Source organism: Podarcis erhardii (genome assembly GCF_964252035.2).
Source record: "Podarcis erhardii genome assembly, chromosome: 13".
NCBI classification, from domain to species: domain Eukaryota; kingdom Metazoa; phylum Chordata; class Lepidosauria; order Squamata; family Lacertidae; genus Podarcis; species Podarcis erhardii.
The window spans coordinates 1,064,473-1,084,372 of record NC_138502.1 but is presented as its reverse complement, the minus strand read 5'-3'; the positions used below and the strand labels follow the sequence as shown (position 1 = coordinate 1,084,372).

Sequence of the window (19,900 nt, the reverse complement as noted above, 5' to 3'; positions counted from 1 at the left end):
GGGCCCCAATTAGTGCCATTGCCTTCCGTTAGGAGTTTGGGTGTAATCCTTGACGCCTCCCTTTCCATGAAGGCGTGGACAAAATGCCGAGACTTCAGAGAAGTGTGACTGGCCCAAGGTCACCCAGCAGCTGCATGTGGAGGAGCGGGGAATCGAACCCGGTTCACCAGATTACGAGACTACCACTCTTAACCACTACACCACACTGGCTCCTCAAGCAGAGTTGGGGATGCATTAATAAAGTATCATATCCCATGGCCTCCTTCTATGATGGTCAATGCAATTCACATACATCCTTTGTGGGTGAGGTGGGTTTTGAGTCACCAGCCGCTGCCTGGGTTTGCCTCCGCTCATTCCTACTCGGTGGTTGAGACCAGGGGCAGCGCCTGGCACAGGGAGAGGAGAAAGGGTGGCACACTGGCAAACCTGCCCAGGGCAGAGAGGGCGGGCAGGTGAGAAGGAAGACCAGATCCAACTGAGTCTCACTTACATGATGTGCCCGTTTGATCTCTCCTGTTCCCACATTTCCTTGAGCTCTATTTGTCCCGTAAATCTCAATAAATGTTTACCGTATTTTTCGCTCCGTAAGACACACTTTTTTCTTCCTAAAAAGTAAGGGGAAATGGCAATCTGGCACCAAGGGTTAAAAAAACAGAGATCTGCCCAAAAACTTGCTCCGACCATAATGCAGTAAAGATGGAAATGAAATTGACAACAGCTGGAACCTTCAGATGGAGAATGAATGACACCCTTTTTAGAGATGAAGCAATTTATAAAAAGGCCCAAAAGACTTTGAAAGACTACTTCGAAATAAACCTAGGAACAGATGTGGAAAGAATAATAATATGGGATGCAAGTAAGGCCGTGATGCGTGGTTTTCTAATCCAGCAGAATTCGATAAAAAGGAAACAACAGAATGAGAAGAAAGAAAAAATTTGGAAACAAATGAAAGAAGGAGAGAAGAAACTGAGATCAAAACCTAAATCCCAGGAGATTTTAAGAGAAATAAAGTATTACCAGACCCAATATATGGAATTGATGAACCAAGAAATAGAATGGAAAATAAAACAAATGAGGCAAAAAACTTTTGAATCAGCAGATAAATGTGGGAAACTGCTGTCATGGCAATTGAAAAAGAGACAAAAGTTGAATACTGTGACATTCCTCGAGGTAGAGGGGAAATCTATAAGTAAACCAAATGAAATTAGTAATTGTTTTCAAAGTTTCTTTAAGAAATTGTATGCACAAGGGCCAAAAGATGAACAAGAGATAGAAGAATTTATTAAAAAATATGGACTATCAAAGATCTCGGAAAAAAATAAAAGGATTTTAAATGAGAAAATTACGAACCAGGAAATTGAGGGTGCCATCCAGAATATGCAATTGGGAAAATCACCAGGACCAGATGGGCTGACGGTGAGATACTATAAAGCAATGAAGGAATGGCTAATACAACCATTGAAAGAAGTTTGCAACCAAATTTTGGAGGGGAAAAAGGCTCCCAAATCGTGGAAAGAAGCATTTATCTCACTTATACCGAAGACAGAAACTGAGAAACATCAAGTTAAGAACTACCGCCCTATATCACTTTTAAATGTGGATTATAAAATTTTTGCAGACATTTTAGCAAAAAGATTTAAAAAAGTGTTGTTAGAGGAGATTCATAAGGACCAAACAGGCTTTCTCCCAGGGAGACATATGTCAGATAATGTAAGGAACATTATAGATATTTTGGAACTATTGGAGACTGATATAAATAGAAAAGCAGTTTTGATCTTTGTGGATGCGGAGAAAGCCTTTGACAATATTTCTTGGAGCTTTATGAAGAGGAATCTCCATGGGATGGGGGTAGGCCAAAATTTTGAAAACGGTATAGGTGCAATATACTCTGAGCAAAAAGCTAAATTAATTGTGAATGGTGTGGTTATGGACGAGATCCCAATAGAAAAAGGGACACGACAGGGTTGCCCAATATCCCCTCTATTGTTTATATCGGTCCTGGAGGTGTTGTTGAATATGATTAGAAGGGACCAGCTGGTTGAAGGAATACACCTCGGAGCTAAACAATATAAGCTAAGAGCATTTGCAGATGACCTAGTTTTGACTTTGCAGCAGCCAGAAGCCAGCACAAAAAGAGTTTTAGAACTAATTGAAATATTTGGTCAAGTGGCTGGTTTTAAATTAAATAAACAGAAGACAAAGGTGCTGGAAAAAAATCTAACGATGGGGGAAAAAGATAGTTTTCAAAGGGAAACTGGTTTGGAAATAACAAAAAAAGTGAAATATCTGGGGGTGAATTTAACATCTAAAAATGTGAATTTGTTCAAAGACAATTATGAGAAATGTTGGCTGGAAGTTAAGAAAGATTTTGACATATGGTCTAGGTTGAGACTATCCTTGTTAGGCCGAATTGCCGTTATTAAGAAGAATGTATTGCCGAGATTGTTGTTTTTGTTCCAGACTTTGCAAGTTCTAGATAGGATGGACTGTTTCAAGAAGTGGCAGAAAGATATATCCAAATTTGTCTGGCAGGGCAAAAAGCCCAGAATAAAATTCAAGATATTAACTGATGCAAAAGATAGGGGGGGTTTTGCTCTGCCGGACTTAAGACTTTACTATGAAGCAGCAGCTTTCTGCTGGTTGAAGCAATGGCTACTTCTTGAAGACACAGACATTTTAGACTTGGAAGGGTATGATAATAATTTTGGCTGGCATGCATATTTATGGTATGACAAGGCAAAGGTTTATAAGGGCTTTAAAAATCATATTGTCAGGAAAGCTTTGTATAATGTTTGGAATCGATATAAGGATTTGTTGGAAAATAAAACACCCAGATGGTTGTCACCAATGGAAGCTAGAGCGGTGAAAAAACTTAACATGGACTCTAATTGGCCAAAATATTGTGAAATTATAGAATATGACGGTGAAAAAGTTAAATTACAGAGCTTTGAGAAACTAAAATCCAAAGTTCGAGACTGGTTACATTATTATCAGATAAATGAGACTTTTAAGCAGGACAGGAAACTAGGATTTCAGAAGGAGAGGTCAAAATTGGAAACAGAATTGTTAGAGACCAATACTAAGAATCTGTCTAAAATGTATAATTTGTTGCTGAAATGGAATACACAGGATGAAACGGTTAAATCAGCTATGATCAAATGGGCACAAGACTTAGGTCATGATATTATGTTCGCTGACTGGGAACAGTTATGGACCACAGGCCTTAAATTTACGGCATGTAGTGCCTTGAAAGAAAACATAATGAAAATGATCTATAGGTGGTACATGACTCCAGTCAAGCTTGCAAAGATATATCATTTGCCCAATAACAAATGCTGGAAATGTAACGAATGTGAAGGAACTTTCTATCATCTTTGGTGGACCTGCCCAAGGGTTAAAGCCTACTGGGAAATGATCTATAATGAAATTAAGAAAATCCTTAAGTGGACAATTGTAAAGAAACCGGAGGCTTTTCTCTTGGGCATGGTCGGCCAATTGGTACCAAAGAAAGATAGGACCTTTTTCATGTATGCAACTACAGCGGCAAGAATTCTCCTGGCAAAGTATTGGAAGATGCAAGAATTACCTACTCTGGAAGAATGGCAGACGAAGGTGACTGAATTTATGGGACTGGCAGAGATGACCGGCAGAATCCGTGATCAGAGGAGGGAGACAGTGGAAGAGGACTGGAAAAAATTTAAAATATATCTTAAGAACTGTTGCAAAATCTCAGACTGATAAAATGTCAAGGGGTAAGAAACAGAGAATTATAGCTGTAAATATTTAAGTCAAGAGAATCTTGAGGGAAATTAAATATAGAAATGGAATGAAGGATTGCTAAAAAAAAATTGAAACAAGGGTGCAGTGAAGGGGAGGCATGGGGAAGTCATGTGTTGTTTATGAATGTTTTTATTTGTGTGTTTTTTGTTTATGAAAATTAATAAAAATTATTTTTAAAAAAAAAAAAAGTAAGGGGAAATGTCTGTGCGTCTTACGGAGTGAATGTGTGGTCCCTGGAGCCGAATTGCCCAGGGCCAAAAAGCAGATCAAGCTTCTTTTTTTTTAAAGAGCGAAGTGGGTGTTGAAAGGAAGCAGCTGATCATTTGCGGGGAGAGAGATAAGGGAGGCTAGAGATAAAGGAGGCTGTCTGGAAGGGGGGAGGTAAAGACAGCAAACTTGCAAAGGAGGAAAACAGGAGGACTAAAGCGATAAGGAGAGAAATTAGAAGAAAAGGAGGAGCAAAAAACTGCTCCAGCTAGGGAAAAGACACTAAGGCAAACAAGAGGGAAGGGAGTGTTGAAAGGAAGCAGCTGATCGGTGGGATCCGGAGAGAGATAAGTGAGGCTGCCTGGGAGGAGGGAGGTAAAAGCCCCTGGATCCTCAGGATTTTTGCATTGGGTCACCCCAAATTCACCATCAGATCACATGGCATGTCCATGGCTACAGCCTGCACCAAAAAAATCACTCATCCACTGTTTCCTGGGGCCGCAATGGTGCAAAAACGTGGTTACAAAGCACGGATCCACATGGATCCTCAGGATTTTTGCATTGGGTCACCCCAAATTCACCATCAGATCACATGTCTGTGGCCACAGCATGAACCACAAAAATCATACATCCACTGTTTCCTTCAGAATATTTTTTTTCTTCTTGTTTTCCTCCTCTGAAAACTAGGTGCATCTTATGGAGCGAAAAATACAGTAAGCAGGGGTGTGCTAACATACCCCATGAGCTGCCAAGGTGGGATGACCGGCTTCACAGAATCCCTGTTTGGCCTCTGTTATTTTCTCCTACCAATAGGGAACCCACTTAAGGACTCTAAAAGGGCTCTTGGGTACCCCTTAAGGGAAAAAGGAGCGGTTTCCCCCCCTTATAACAATGCTTTTAGGGTGGTCTTTGGTTAAGAGGTTGGGCAATGTCCAAAAGTAATTAAATGGACTTGCACACTTTTTGTTGCCTCCTTGCGAGGAGGGGAGGGGACTCTACTGCAACAGAAAAATAATTTCCCCCAGCACTACCACTTCTGTGGGGCTCGATACGCCACCCACGCTTCAACAAGCCAGACCACAGCTTCCTTGGGAGGGGAAGTGAAATATACTCAGAGTGATTTCATGCTCTTTATTGCAGCTTGTAAAACAGTGACTGAATTGCCCCCCAAAACTCAGGCTTTTATATACACTATTTACACACAATGGGTCCCGTCTGATTGGCTGATTCTGCTTCCCTCCTGGAGCCTGATTGGTCTTCTCCTGCAGGCCAATCAGTTGTTGCATTCTAGGATCCTACTTGCCTATTGATCTAGGATCCAAGCTTCGTACATAACAGGAAGGGGCATCAAGCTTCTGTAATAAACGCAAATCTGCCCTTATTCCCTTATGGGAGACACAAGAGCCCTTAGAGAGTCCTTTGCAGGTTCTCCATCGGTGGGAGAAAATGACAGAGGCCAACCAGAGAATACTGAGAAGCAAAGCAGTTTGTAAGCCTGATCTTTATTGATCTGTTGCAACAGGGTGCCCCCTTCACATGCAGGAAAGGAGGAGGACCCCGAACCAAGGTGTGTCCGCCCTTATATAGACATTTTAAATTGCCCGCCCTTGAGTCCAAGACCACCCCCAGAAACATCATACACACTTCACAGAAATGGCGGTCTACAACAGAAATCTGAGTGTGTTGTTCACCTCCTTTCTGGCAGGTTACCTGTTAATGCTCACTTGATTGGATACCCTGGGGAGCCTGGCCAGTCTTTTGTAATGACAAATACTTAGTTCCTGAGCCAGGTCGCAGGCTCACCCTATTCATACACAGACATACCCTTAAGACAGGATTTGTGAAGGAAAAAATAATGGGGAGGCTTTTCCATTTCGTTCAACCTTGCAGAGAAAACATCTGGTCAGTTTGAGAGGCAAAATGATCTCACGGCTCTTTCCCTGTGCAGCTTCAGACATGTGGTTTATATATTAATGTACATGTTTGCTCGGTACATTTATGAACATTTATGATACATATAAGACCTTAATTTTTGTTATTTCACTTCTGACAGAGGCATTTTGCTGTGAGGCCGGCCAGGATATGATAAATGAACTGTGACAGCAGAGGACAGGGCAAGATTGCAACATCTTTTAACGGCTGCCAAAATTATCATCTGCCGGAATAGGCGGGTGCGAGGGGATAGAAGGGACTGGGGTGGGGGTATTGCATACGCCCAACACAGATGTTAAATGCTGTTTAAACATTTGGCACATTTATTTGTTTTTAACCCTTTATTGAAATTCATAGATACCATACAGTATCTTAAATCCACACACACAAAGAAAAGAAAATAACCTTTCATAAATTTACAGTTAAATATCAAATTACTCTTTCCACATATTTTCTAACTAAGATAAAGTAAAATAAAATAAAGTAGACTTCCCATCATTTCCCAATGTAATTAACGTTTGTAGTATTGAATGTACTTATAATTACTACCTTACTCTTAATATGTTTTCTAATACTTTCTTACAACATTATACCATTTCCCTTTATTTCTTAATATTTACCCGTATTTTTCGCTCTAGAACACGCACCAGGCCATAACACGCACGTAGTTTTTAGAGGAGGAAAACAAGGAAAAAAATATTCTAAACAAAACAGTGGATGTATGATTTTTGTGGTTCATGCTTTGGCACAGACATGTGATCTGACAGTGAGTTTGGGGTAGCAATGCAAAAATCCTGAGGATCCATGCTCTGTAACCATGTTTTTGCACCACTGCGACCCCAGGCAACAGTGGGTGCGTGATTTTTTTGGTGCAAGATGTAGCCATGGACATCATGCTATGTGATCTGATGGTGAATTTGGGGACCCAGTGCAAAAATCCTGAGGATCCATGTGGATCCGTGCTTTGCAACCACGTTTTAAGTGGGGAGGGAAGGAAAAGCACTCAAGGGACAAGGAGCACGCATGGGGTGTGTGGAGAAGGATGCTGCTAATAATGCAGGAGAGGGGTATAAGAGGAGAAGCAAGCAGGTTCTGCTTCTCTCCCTCCTCCCCGGCTCGCTGAAAAACTTTGCTGCTATTTAGCCGGCTGAGTGGGGAGGAGAGAGAGACAGAGAGCCTGCTTGCTTTAAAGGAGCCAACCGGACAGGAGCCGCTTACACTAGTGTAAGCTGCTCCTCTCCTCTCCCGCTTTGCTCCTTTAAAGCAAGCAGGCTCTCTGTCCCTCTCTCCTCCCCACTCCGCGGCTCTTCTCCCGCTTTGCTGTTTCAAAGCGAGCCACGGAGGAGGGAAGGAAGGGGAACCATGGATCCTCTGCTCACGACTGCAGCAGATCCCCCCGCCATCCGTAGGCATTCCCTCCATAACACACACAGACATTTCCCCTTACTTTCTAGGAGGAAAAAAGTGAGGGTTATGGTGCAAAAAATACGGTACTTTACACAAGCGTCAATTTGAACGCTGCCATAGATGTTATATCACTGCAACGTTTTTGTAAATATCTCTTGAACATATCCCTTTTTTTTAAAAAAAAGTTTTTATTAGGAATTTAAACAAAACATATTATCTGAAAACGTATCATCCTTAATTCCCTCAGTTCCAATCTCTGGTTTCTCTATGAATGCTGTTCTCTGCATATTACAGAATTGTACAAATCCTTAGATTATCTAACTGATTATTGTCAATAAAAGATTTGTGAGTGTTTATTGAAAACTTGCCAAGGAGTCCAATTCACTTTATTGCGTCTTTAAATACTTCGTAAAAGGTTCCCATTCATCTTTGAAATCGCAGTTGTCCTTGTCTCGTAGAACATATCCCATTTTTGAATGGTTTTTGAATAGTTTATTCGTTAACAGAGCCATTTCTGCGTAATATAATAATTTGTTCTGCCATTCCCTTAATGTTGGTACTTTCCCCCCTTTCCAGTTTGATGCAATTAGTAATTGGAATAAACGTGTGGCACATTTAACTGATGGATACTAAAAAGGGAAGAATGGGGGGGGGCATAGCAGCAGTGGTGTCAAAACTATTTTCAAAGTAAACCAAGAAATCTTAAATAAAAATATATTTTTTAAATTGCCAGATTTGATGAAGAATTAAGTCCTCCTTACTCTGTTGCTGCAGGAAACTAATGTCTGCACCCTGCTTCCAGTTCAAGGAAATCAAATTTCCCCGGTTCATTTTCCTGGGAGGACCATGTTTCTGTGACTGTAATATTGTTTTCACACTTCTTAATTCTGAATCTTAGGGGACGCGGAAGGCGCTGTGGGTTAAACCACAGAGCCTAGGGCTTGCCAATCAGAAGGTTGGCGGTTCGAATCCCCGGGATTTGGGTGAGCTCCCGCTGCTCGGTCCCTGCTCCTGCCAACCTAGCAGTTCAAAAGCATGTCAAAGTGCAAGTAGATCAATAGGTACCGCTCCGGTGGGAAGGTAAATGGCGTTTCCATGCGCTGCTCTGGTTCGCCAGAAGTGGCTTAGTCATGCTGGCCACATGACCCGGAAGCTGTACGCTGGCTCCCTCGGCCAGTAAAGTGAGATGAGCGCTGCAACCCCAGGGTCGGCCACGACTGGACCTAATGGTCAGGGGTCCCTTTACCTTTACCTAATTCTGAATCTTAAATAGCTGCCCTGCGACCTTCCTAGGCTTGGGGAAGGAGGTATGAGGCTCAGGCAGAATCCTAGAGCCTTGCTTCCTTGTGTTAACGGAAAAATCCGAGGGCTCTCTTGGACAAAAACAAAGACACCAACCAGGATAACTTGGAGCAAAACAGCAGCCTGTAGGCTTGGCCTTTATTGAATACTGTCGCGACAGGACTCCCACCCGCAACAAGATGAAGCAAAATGGAAGCCCAGAACAAAATAAGACCCCAACTTTTATTAGTTACTAATCCCCCAAACTACACCCCATCACAACTACATCACAGAAAGGAGGGGTTGAGGGAGGAGTTGTGGTGGCAACCTGAGTGTCCTGTCACCTGGCTGGTTCCCCCTTTCCCACTCCCCATGAGTACTTTCCAGGTGACAGAGGGGAGTTTGCAGTTTCCTGCCCCCAGAGGGAAGATCTGATCATTGTCCTTTGTTCCAGTCCGTGCTGAATCCACTCCCATATGCAAGTTCTTTGTGATCTTGATGGTCTTCTTTCTAGGACCATCAGGGTTGGCATAGCAACTGGGCAGGGCTCCTGTGGATGTGCTGGGATGCTCAAGGGATTATGGCTGGCCTGTATCAAACCTTCCCCATTTTGTAGTCCTTCCTTCATGGAGTAAAATAAAAGTGGAACAGTGCAGATCCGATGTATGGTTCATTTTCTATGAATTTATAATAGAAGCGTAGCGTATGTAGTGTGTGATTGTGAGTGTGTGTGTGAAGTTTGTACAAACTGAATGATTGGGGGGGGTTTCCTGCTACACTTGAGCATGTGCAGAGTGCATTCCTTTGGCCGGCTCGGCTGTCCCTCCTCTGCCCATTTCTGAGAAGTGGGTGTTTTCCAGAGAAAAAAAGCACCGACAAAGAGTAACAGTTTGCCCAACCCAACAAGGAAGGAGATAACACAAAGCAGCAACTGCCAATTGTATGTTTATTTTTAAAAATACATGCCTAAATAAATATATGCTCTGCTTTAAGGCTGAACAAGAATACACAACTACAAGTATCACATGAAAAGCATTTTTCACCGCATTCTCACTCGGGGCAAAGGAACATTGGAGGATAAAATATTTGGATGTACACGGCTTCACCTACTGGCTAATCTGTAAGGAAATCAATAGGGTTAATTAACAATCGGCTACCTTGCGGCAACTCTTAAAACGCCAACGCAAACAGAAGCAGCCAAAGGCAGGTGCGCCAGAAGCGATAAGAACAGGGAAACTTGAAAGGTGAAGCGAGGAAGGTGTTCTGCTCCAGAAATGTAAATGAGATTTAGATGAGATCGCTGCCTTGAAGGGGGTTGGATTAGATGACTCTCGGGCTCCCATCCAATTCTATGATTCTCCGACACATTCGGGGTATGTGGGGGGATGTGTGCCACCACCTGCTTCGGGAACTGAAGGGGCCAACCATGTTTGGAAGCCTCTGTTGTAAACAAAAATCTGCCCTTTTTTCCCCTTATGGGGGTATCCAAGAGCCAGTATAGAGTCCTTGCGTAGGTTCCCTATTGGTAGGAGAAAATAACAGAGGCCAACCAGAGACTATTGAGAAGCAAAGCAGCTCGTAAGCCTGATCTTTATTGATCTGTTGCAACAGGGTCCTCACTCCCCACACGCAGGAGGGAGGAGGAACCCAGAACAATGGTGCGCAAGGCCTTACATAGACATGTTAAATTCCCTGCCCTGGAGCTCAAGACCATCCCCCCATACATCATACATACATCACAGAAGGGGTGTAACGTAAGACCACTTCCCAGATACATCATACCTACATCGCGGAAAAGGTGGTCTACAACAGAAATCTGAGTGACTTGTTTATCTTGTCTGAAAGGTTACCTGTTTAATGGTCACTTGATTGGATTGCCTGGGGTGCCTGGCCAGTCTTTTGTAATGATAAATACTTAGTTCCTGAGCCAGGTCACAGGCTCCCACCCTATTCATATCTTAAATGTGCCCTTAAGACAGGATTTGTGAAGGGAAAGGACAACGGGGAGGTGTTTCCCACTTTGACCTTGCAGAGGTCAATTAGTTCAGGACTTATTTTCTTTGGGGTTTTCAGACGTATTTATGTACGTGTTTGCTTGGTACATTTATGAACATTTATTACATATCTTAAGACCTTAAAATTCTTATCAGACCTCTGTGTTGGATGAGAACCTCTTTGCAAACGTGCCCATTTCACAGAATCTGAGTTAGACCACTTTTGCAGTAGGTGGGGGTCAGAGGGGGAGCCTGATGGGCGGAGTCAGTGATGGGAGTCTAATGTGCCATTGAAGGTCTATGGTTTTCCCAGTAGTGATGTATGGAAGTGAGAGCTGGACCATAAAGAAGGCTGATCGCTGAAGAATTGATGCTTTTTAATTCTGGTGCTGGAGGAGACTCTTGAGAGTCCCATGGACTGCAAGAAGATCAGACCTCTCCATTCGGAAGGAAATCAGCCCTGAGTGCTCACTTCCTCTCCTGCGTGTGAGGGGAGTACCCTGTTGCAACAGATCAATAAAGATCAAGCTTACTAGCTGCTTTGCTTCTCAATATTCTCTGGTTGGCCTCTGTTATTTTCTCCTACCAACAGGGAACCTATGTAAGGGCTCTATATGGGCTCTTGAATACCCCATAAGGGAAAAGAGCATATTTTTATTTACAACAGTACCAGATGGAGCTGGTAAACAGCTGCCCTGGACACAGAACTGACCTGCGCCTCCATGGACAGCGCTGAGTACAGAATGACTCCCAGGTTGCGCACCTGGTCCTTCAGGGGCACAGTTGCCCCATTCAGGACCAAGGAGTCCTCCACACCTGCCTGCCCCCTGTCCCCAAAAAACAGTACTTCTGTCTTGTCAGGATTCAACCTCAATCCATTAGCCACCATCCATCCTCCAACTGCCTCCAGGCACTCACACAGGACCTTCACCGCCTTCACTGGTTCTGATCTGAAAGAGAGGTAGAGCTGGGTATCATCCGCATACTGATGAACACCCAGCCCAAACCTCCTGATGATCTCTCCCAGTGGCTGCATGTAGATATTAAAAAGCATGAGGGAGAGGACAGAACCCCGAGGCACCCCACAAGTGAGAGCCCAGGGGTCTGAACACTCATCCTCCACCACCACTTTCTGAACATGGCCCGGGGGAAGGAGCAGAACCACTGTATAACAGTGCCCCCAGCTCCCAGCCCCTCTAGACTGTCCAGAAGGATGTCATGGTCGATGGTATCAAACGCCGCTGAGAGATCCAGCAGAACTAGGAAACAGCTCTCACCTTTGTCCCTAGCCCGCCGGAGATCATCAACCAGTGCGACCAAGGCAGTTTCAGTCCCATGATGAGGCCTGAATCCCGACTGGAAGGGATCCAAATGGTCCGCTTCTTCCAGGCGTGCTTGGAGTTGTTCAGCAACCATTCACTCAATCACCTTGCCCAAGAATGGAAGATTTGAGACTGGGCGATAGTTGGCCATTCTGGCCAGGTCTAAAGATGTTTTTTTTAAGTAGCGGTTTAATGACCGCCTCTTTCAGCGGGTCTGGGAAGGCTCCCTCACGGAGGGAAGCATTCACCATCCCACAAAGCCCATCGCCCAGTCCTTCCCAGCTAGCTTTTATAAGCCAGGATGGGCAAGGATCCAGGAGACAGGTGGTTGGTTTCACTCATCCAAGCAGCCTGTCCACATCCTCGGAGGTAACAGATTGGAATTGATCCCACACAACTTGACTAGACAGAACTCTAGCACTCTCCTGCCCCAGCCCTGCTCCCACGGTGGAGTCTACCGCTTCCCGAATCTGAGCAACTTTATCTGCAAAAAACTTTGCAAAATCATTGCAGGAGATCGTGTGGCCCGTACTGGGCCCCGATGTAGCAGGTGGTTCCGCAAAATTGCGAACCACCTGAAAAAGTCTCCTGCTGCTGTTTTCTGCAGATGCAATAGAGGCGATGAAGAAAGTCTTCGCCGTCGCTACCGCCACTTGGTAGGCTCGACATTGAGCTCTAACCTATGTCCGGTCAGATTCGGAATGAGTTATCCGCCACCGGCGCTCTAGCCGTCTCAACGATTGTTTCATTGCCCTCAGATCCGTGGAAAACCACGGAGCTGTCCGGGCTCCATGCAATCAGAGAGGGCGCTTCGGAGCCAAACAGTTAATAGCCCTGGTTAACTCCGCATTCCAGCGGGCCACCAGGGAATCGGCTGAAAGGCCATCAACATGGGATAAAGCATCCCCTACAACTCTCTGGAAACCATTTGGATCCATTAAGTGGCGGGGGCGGACCATCCGAATCGATCCCACCCACGAAAGAAAACATTTCGACGACAGCAGAGACTGCAGTTGTAAACAGAGTTTATTTTGCTTATCAGATGTTCTCAGGTAAGGGAAAATCCAGATTTTTATTTTTTTTTAAATGCTGTGATATCCATACGGCATTTGGGATCTGGTATTATGGACTGTTTGATGTTGGCTTTCCCAAACATTAAATATTTCCCCTCCAGCTTTTCTCGATCCTCCTTTTAGTTTGTTGGGCTTCTGGTCGTACGCTGTATATTTTGCTATGAATGGACTTCCTCAAGAGCATGTGGGTTCTATGTTGTCGGGGGTTCTTCAGCAGAGATTGGGTGGCCACCTGCCAGGGATTCTTACCTTTGATTCCTGCAGGTGCGCAGCCTGGGAGTCATTCTGGACTCACCGCTGTCCATGGAGGTGCAGGTCAGTTCTGTGTCCAGGGCAGCTGTCTACCAGCTCCATCTGGTACGCAGGATGAGACCCTCCCTGCCCACTGTCTGTCTCTCCAGAGTGGTGCATGCTCTGGTTATCTCCCGCTTGGATTACTGCAATGCGCTCTACGTGGGGCTACCTTTGAAGGTGACCCGGAAACTACAACTAATCCAGAATGAGGCAGCTAGACTGGGGACTGGGAGCGGCCACCGAGACCACATAACACCGGTCCTGAAAGACCTACATCGGCTCCCAGGACATTTCTGAGCACAATTCAAGTGTTGGTGCTGATCTTTAAAGCCCTAAACGGCCTCGGTCCAGTATATCTGAAGGAGCGTCTCCACCCCCATCGTTCTGCCCGGACGCTGAGGTCCAGCTCCAAGGGCCTTCTGGCGGTTCCCTCTGTGCAAGAAGCCAAGTTACAGGGAACCAGGCAGAGGGCCCTCTCGGTGGTGGCACCCGCCCTGTGGAACTCCCTCCCACCAGAGAAAAGAAAAGAAAAGTCAAAGAAAAGAACAACTACCAGACTTTTAGAAGACATCTGAAGGCAGCCCCGTTTAGGGAAGCTTTTAATGTTTGATGCATTACTGCTTATTATGTTGGAAGCCGCCCAGAATGGCTGGGGAAGCTCAGCCAGATGGGTGGGGTATAAATAATAAATTATAATATTATTATTGCAGGGGGTTGGACTAGATGACCCACGGGGCCCCTTCCAACTGTACAATTCTGTGGTTCTATGAGTTTTGGGTTCCAGAATTTGTGGGTGTCAGGCACCCATAATTCCTATGTTTAGTTAGTGTTGGAACATGATCTGTCCTTGCAGAGCTAAACTGGAAGTCACACTCTTAATATTTAAAAAATACGAATAATACCTGACAGCGCACACTCCACAGATAACCGGTCCTTAATGCTTCAAAAATTAGGAAACACCCCTTGAACAAATAGGCCGTTTATTTGAGTTTATAATATTTAGCCCCGGGCTGAACAATGAGACAGCAGGAAGTTATTGAGGAAACCTAAACTTTACAACTTGCAAATCACTTGGAGAAAAGCGAATACAAATTCTGGACTTGGAACAGGGGCCAGTCTGCGTCAATTAAACTGTGACATCAAAGTCTTCTCCTTTTCCATAGGCTGCTCCCGGAGGGAAAAGCAAATAGAAGGTATTGCTCAAATTGCTCTGAGTGACAGGCTTGTAAACTCTTGAGCATGCTCTGTCTCGCGATGTAGCTGTGATGTTTGGGGCAGTTTGCGTTGTTGCAGGAATTTATGTTAGGGAAACCAGGAACTTGTAAATATTTATTTTGTTTTACTTGATGGGTGGGAGGCGGAGGTCAAGGGAAGGGTGGGGTCAAGCCCTGATGATGCTCAGGTTTCTGTCGCCAGAACCTCCCAATTTGTGATGTATTTGTGATGCATGCATGATGTAATTTCAGGGGTGCCGTGGGTACCTTTGTAAAACTGATAAAAGTGGGAGCCACCCTTTGTTCTGGGCTTTTTCCTGCTTCTCCCATGTGCTGGGTGTGAGTTCTGTTGCAACAAGTCGTTTGAATAAAGACCAGGCTTACTGGCTGCTGTTTTGCTCCTCTATTCCTGGATGGTGTCTTTGTTTGGTAATCCAAGTGAGCCCAAGGATTTTCCTATAACATTGTAAAACAGGGAGGGGAACATAAAGGCCTGCCTTGCTTTCCTTTCAGTCGGTAGAGCATGAGACTCTTAATCTTAAGTTCGCGGGTTCGAGACCCACGTGGAGCAAAAGATTTCTGCGTTGCAGCCGGGTTGGGCTAGATGACCGCTGGGTCCCTTTCCAGCTCCACAATTCGGTGACTTTTCTCCGATCCACAATGAACAATGATGGGGATCCTTGAGGCACTGCTCTGGCCTGATCCAGCGACTTCCTCTCTCCCAGCTATTAAGGGTCCATTAAGCAAGCACTGTCTGTTCTCCACCCCGCGGCCATTTCCAGGCAAGGGAGAGAATTGCAAATCATATTATGGTATTACAGCTCGCTTGCTTGGACCCTTTCCAGAATCCCACTGAGCTGATTTTAGCAAAGAGATAAGGCTAAGAAGGGTCCGTATTTGCAAAAGGATTAGGTGCTGCTTCTGCTGTGCTTTCCAGGAAAGTTTGGTGCCTGCAAGCAGAAGCAGGCAGGCCTGGTGGACCCCCTCCCCTGGGACTGGTAGGGCAGAAGGCAAGGAGGCCAACAGGAGGTGGCACCAAACCCAGGAACGGGCAGCCGAGGCAACTCATCCTTGTTTTCTTCTCCCCACCTTCCTCCCTGCTGTCTTTGCAGTCTTCTTCTACAAGGGGGACGTCAAGACGGAGGAGGAGGAGGAGGAAGAAAAGGAGGAAGACGGCAGCCAGGCTCACCCCTTCGACTCACTGTGAGTAGAATCCTAAAATGGCAGAGCTGAAAGGGACCCCTGAGGGTCATCCATTCCAACCCCTTCTGCAATGCAGGAATCCCAGCTAATAATAATAATAATAATAATAATAATAATAATAATAATAAATTTTATTTATACCCCGCCCTCCCCGGCCAAAGCCGGGCTCAGGGTGGCTAACACCAGTAAAATTACAATGGAAACGTAATGGGGGGGGGGGGACGACGACAGAAAAGCAAAACCCCAATTTAAAATACAGGTTAAAATGCAATTTAGCCTCATTTTAAAAGTCAAAACCATAATGGGAGGGGAAAATAAGGGTCAGACTGAGTCCAAACCAAAGGCCTGGCGGAACAGCTCTGTCTTGCAGGCCCTGCGGAAAGATGTGAAGTCCCGCAGGTCCCTAGTCTCTTGGGACAGAGCTTTCCACCAAGTCGGGGCCAGTACTGAAAAGGCCCTGTCCCTAGTTGAGACCAATCTAACCTCCTTGAGGCACGAGACCTCCAAAATGTTGTCATTTGTGGACCTTAAGGTCCTCCGCGGGGCGTACCAGGAGAGGCAGTCCCGTAGCTACGTGGGTCAAAACCAGCACCTTAAACCTGACCCTGTACTCCACCGGGAGCCAGTGCAGTTGGTAAAGCACTGGGTGAATGTGATCCCACGGCAAGGAGCCCGTAAGGAGCCTCGCCGTGGCATTCTGCACCCGCTGGAGTTTCTGGGTCAGCTTCGAGGGCAGCCCCACATAGAGCGAGTTACAGTAGTCAAGCCTGGAGGTGACCGTCGCTTGGATCACTGTGGCCAGATCAGGGCGGGAAAGGTAAGGGACCAACTGCTTAGCACGGCAGAGATGGAAAAATGCCACCTTTGCTGTGGCTGCAACCTGCGCCTCCATGGAAAGGGAGGTGTTGAAGTTTGCACCCAAGCTCTTGACAGAAGGCGCTGGCACTAATTGACCCCCCGCATGAGACAGGATTTGGCCCCCCAACCCCATGTCGTCCCGACCCAGTCAGAGGACCCCTGTCTTTGAAGGATTTAATTTCAACAGGCTCCCACGCAGCCATCCAGCCACAGCTTCCAAGCACCTGGTCAGTGTGTCTGGGGCCGGGTCAGGGCAGCCGTCAATCAACAGATAGAGTTGGGTGTCATCAGCTTATTGATGACAACCCAGCCCAAAGCTCCGGACAAGCTGGGCAAGGGGGCGCATAAAGATATTGAAAAGTATCGGGGAAAGGATTGGGCCCTGCGGCACTCCACACACCAAGGAGTGCCGCAGCGACAACTCCCTCCCTAGCGCCACTCTCTGTCCCCGACCAGACATAAAGGATCGCAGCCATTGTTGGACTGAATCCCTACGTCAGCATGGCGTTGGCCCAAATGTTTGTGATCGACCGTGTTGAAGGCTGCTGGCAGATCTAAGAGAATCAGCAGTCCCGACCCACCTCGATCCAGCTGTCTACAGAGATCATCTGTTAGGGCGACCAAAGCCATCTCGGTCCCATAACCAGGGCGAAAGCCGGACTGGAATGGGTCCAGACTGAGACGATGTTTCATCTGGAAACCTACCTAGCTGTTTGGCAGTTGCTCTTTCAATTACCTTACCCAGGTATGGAAGATTCAAAACCGGGCTAGATAGATAGATCTAAAGGACGCGGGTGGCGCTGTGGGTTAAACCACAGAGCCTAGGGCTTGCCGATCGGAAGGTCGGTGGTTCGAATCCCCGTGACAGGGTGAGCTCCCGTTGCTCGGTCCCTGCTCCTGCCAACCTAGCAGTTTGAAAGCACGTCGAAGTACAAGTAGATAAATAGGTACCGCTCCGGCGGGAAGGTAAACGGTGTTTCCGTGCGCTGCTCTGGTTCGCCAGAAGTGGCTTAGTCCTGCTGGCCACATGACCTGGAAGCTGTACGCCGGCTCCCTCGGCCAGTAAAGCGAGATGAGCGCCACAACCCCAGAGTCGTCCACGACTGGACCTAATGGTCAGGGGTCCCTTTACCTTTAAAGGATCTAGGGATGTTTTCTTTAAGAGCGGACGCACCACTGCTTCCTTCTACTCCCGGGAAACAGCTCTTGCCACCAGAAAGTTCTTCCTGATGTTCAGTCGGAATTTCCTTTCTTGCGATTTGAATCCGTTGGTTCGGGTTTGCTCCCTCCTCCACGAGAAAGCCTTTCGGATACCATCTCCCCCTCCTCTTGTCGAGGCGAAATAAACCCAGCTCCTTCGACCGTTCCTCATAGGGCTTGGTTTCCAGACCCTTTTATCATCTCGGTCGAACCTCCAGCTTGTCGATCTCCTTCTTAAACTGGGGTGCCCAGAACGAGACACAGGATTCCAGGTGGCGTTTGTCCAAGGCGCCTAAATTGCACAGAAGAAACGGGACCTTGCTTTGCTGTGCGTAGATCGTAATATCCTCTGTCGTTAGACTAGTCCAACCGCAGGCGCTGAGACTTCCTGCTTCTTTGAGATTTATTTTCTTTCTCGCAATGAGATAGAACTGTTCTGAATAATCGTTCTCCCTCCCATGACATCCTTTCAGTCAAAAACGGACGGCAGCGAAGAGAATTAAGCCGGTAAGCTCCAACTTTCACAGAATCGTAGGCTTGCAAGGGACCCCTGGGGGTCATCCAGGCTGACCCCCTGCAATGCGGGGATCGCAGCTGGAGAATCCCTGACGGGAGGCCAACCGGCCTCTGATAAAACATGAAGGAGAGGTCCGCTCTGCTTTTGAACTCTGCATGGCGAGGGCTTCCCCTGGTAAATAAGACAAAGCAGAGCCCCCCTTGCAAAACCTCGGCTCCTCGGCGTGTAATTAAACTGCGGAACTCCTTGCCACATGAGGGCCACGAACTTAGATGGCTTTGAAAGAGCACTGGACAAATCCATGGAGGGGGAGAGGGCTATTGACGGCTACTGGCCAGGATGCGAGTTGCTGGAAACGGCAGGAGGGGAGAGCGGTCTTGTGTTCGAATCCTGACTGCAGGCATCTTTTTGGCCCCTGTGAGAAGAGGGTGGTCTGCTTTTACTGTAATTATCAGTATGTTTTAAACAGAATTTATGTACGAATATAGTATTAATCGGTGCTTTTTTTCCTGGGGGGGGCACATACCCCTAAACACTAAGTTTGACCTCATTGAAGGGTGCCATTTCTACGGGGATCTGCGCTCACTATTTATCACTCTTGTTATACAAAAATCTCCAAATGGGTCCGGACTTCAATGTCTAAAACTCCTGGTAGAGGACAAGGATCTAGAGATCACGCTAAGGGTGGCCAAATTCTGTGCGACTGCCATAAAACTTAGGGAACAAGCTGCACTAGTAAAACGATTAAGGTTTTAAATGACAATTCCAGGTTATATTTTAGTGATCAAGACTGAATATATTCTTTTAACTGCCGCTATATCTGAATTGTCTCTGTTATACCCAATTGCAATTCAATGCATTCCTGTTGTGTTTTATGATTTTCCTGATATTGTAAGTGAGCCGGAACTGGTCTGTGACTGTAATAATAAAATTCTATTCTATTCACTGAGGGGCAGTATTTCAATATGAGTAGAAATAAATGAGAGTCCCCCTAAACATTTCTTTTAAAAGAAAAAAGAAAAAAAAGCACTGGTTTTAATTCTATCTATGTTTAACTGTCTTTTCATGACAGATTTACCCCCATATTTTTAGCCTGTTCCTGTTTGTGTCTGTAAGCCGCCCTCCCGTCAGGGGGGAAATTAAGGGTATAAATAAATATATAATAACAATAATAGCAGGAATAACTGGCCTGAGTGCACCACAGCTCCCTAACGGGCCTCTATTTAAGGAACCCTCCCTTCCTGCGACTTCCAGAAATTGGCGTTCCAGAAAAGCATTGCTTCCGCCGACCGTGGAGGCGATGGCCCTCTCTTCCTCCGCGAATTCGCCCAAATCTCTTTTGAATTCGCCCAAGTCTCTTTTGAAGCCATCCGGGTCGGCGTACTGAGGCAGGGAGTCCCTCAGTTCAACCCTGCGCCGCACGAAGCAGGGCGGAGCGCGAAAGGGACAGGTGATTTACAACGAGTCGAAAAATACGTATTCTGTTTTTTTATATAATTTTTTATTAGTTTTTGTTAACATATCATTTCCAACAATCATATAACATAACTTCTTCTCTTATACAATGTTTTAGTCTTCCATCAACAACCTCTGATGATTTTTCGTTCTTTGTCGCTTA

General features: G+C 45.9%; 2 protein-coding genes across 4 annotated transcripts in view; both read left to right on the top strand.

Moving 5' to 3' along the window:
• TMEM203 (transmembrane protein 203) overlaps window positions 1-19,900 on the top strand; it is a 105,128-nt gene that overhangs the window by 47,774 nt on the left and 37,454 nt on the right. The window lies entirely within an intron of this gene.
• LOC309326773 (UDP-GlcNAc:betaGal beta-1,3-N-acetylglucosaminyltransferase 7-like) overlaps window positions 15,663-19,900 on the top strand; it is an 8,810-nt gene continuing 4,572 nt past the window's right edge. Inside the window, exon 1 of one of the 3 annotated variants that reach the window (XM_081835763.1) lies at window positions 15,663-15,707. Coding sequence is in view for 2 of the 3 variants with exons in the window: in XM_081835761.1 (XP_081691887.1) it covers window positions 18,622-18,736 (115 nt within the window). In the remaining variant the exon portion in view is untranslated. Of the gene's footprint in view, window positions 15,708-16,299; window positions 17,311-18,267; window positions 18,737-19,900 lie in introns of those variants that run through there. The other 2 variants (XM_081835762.1, XM_081835761.1) reach the window with 2 other exon arrangements.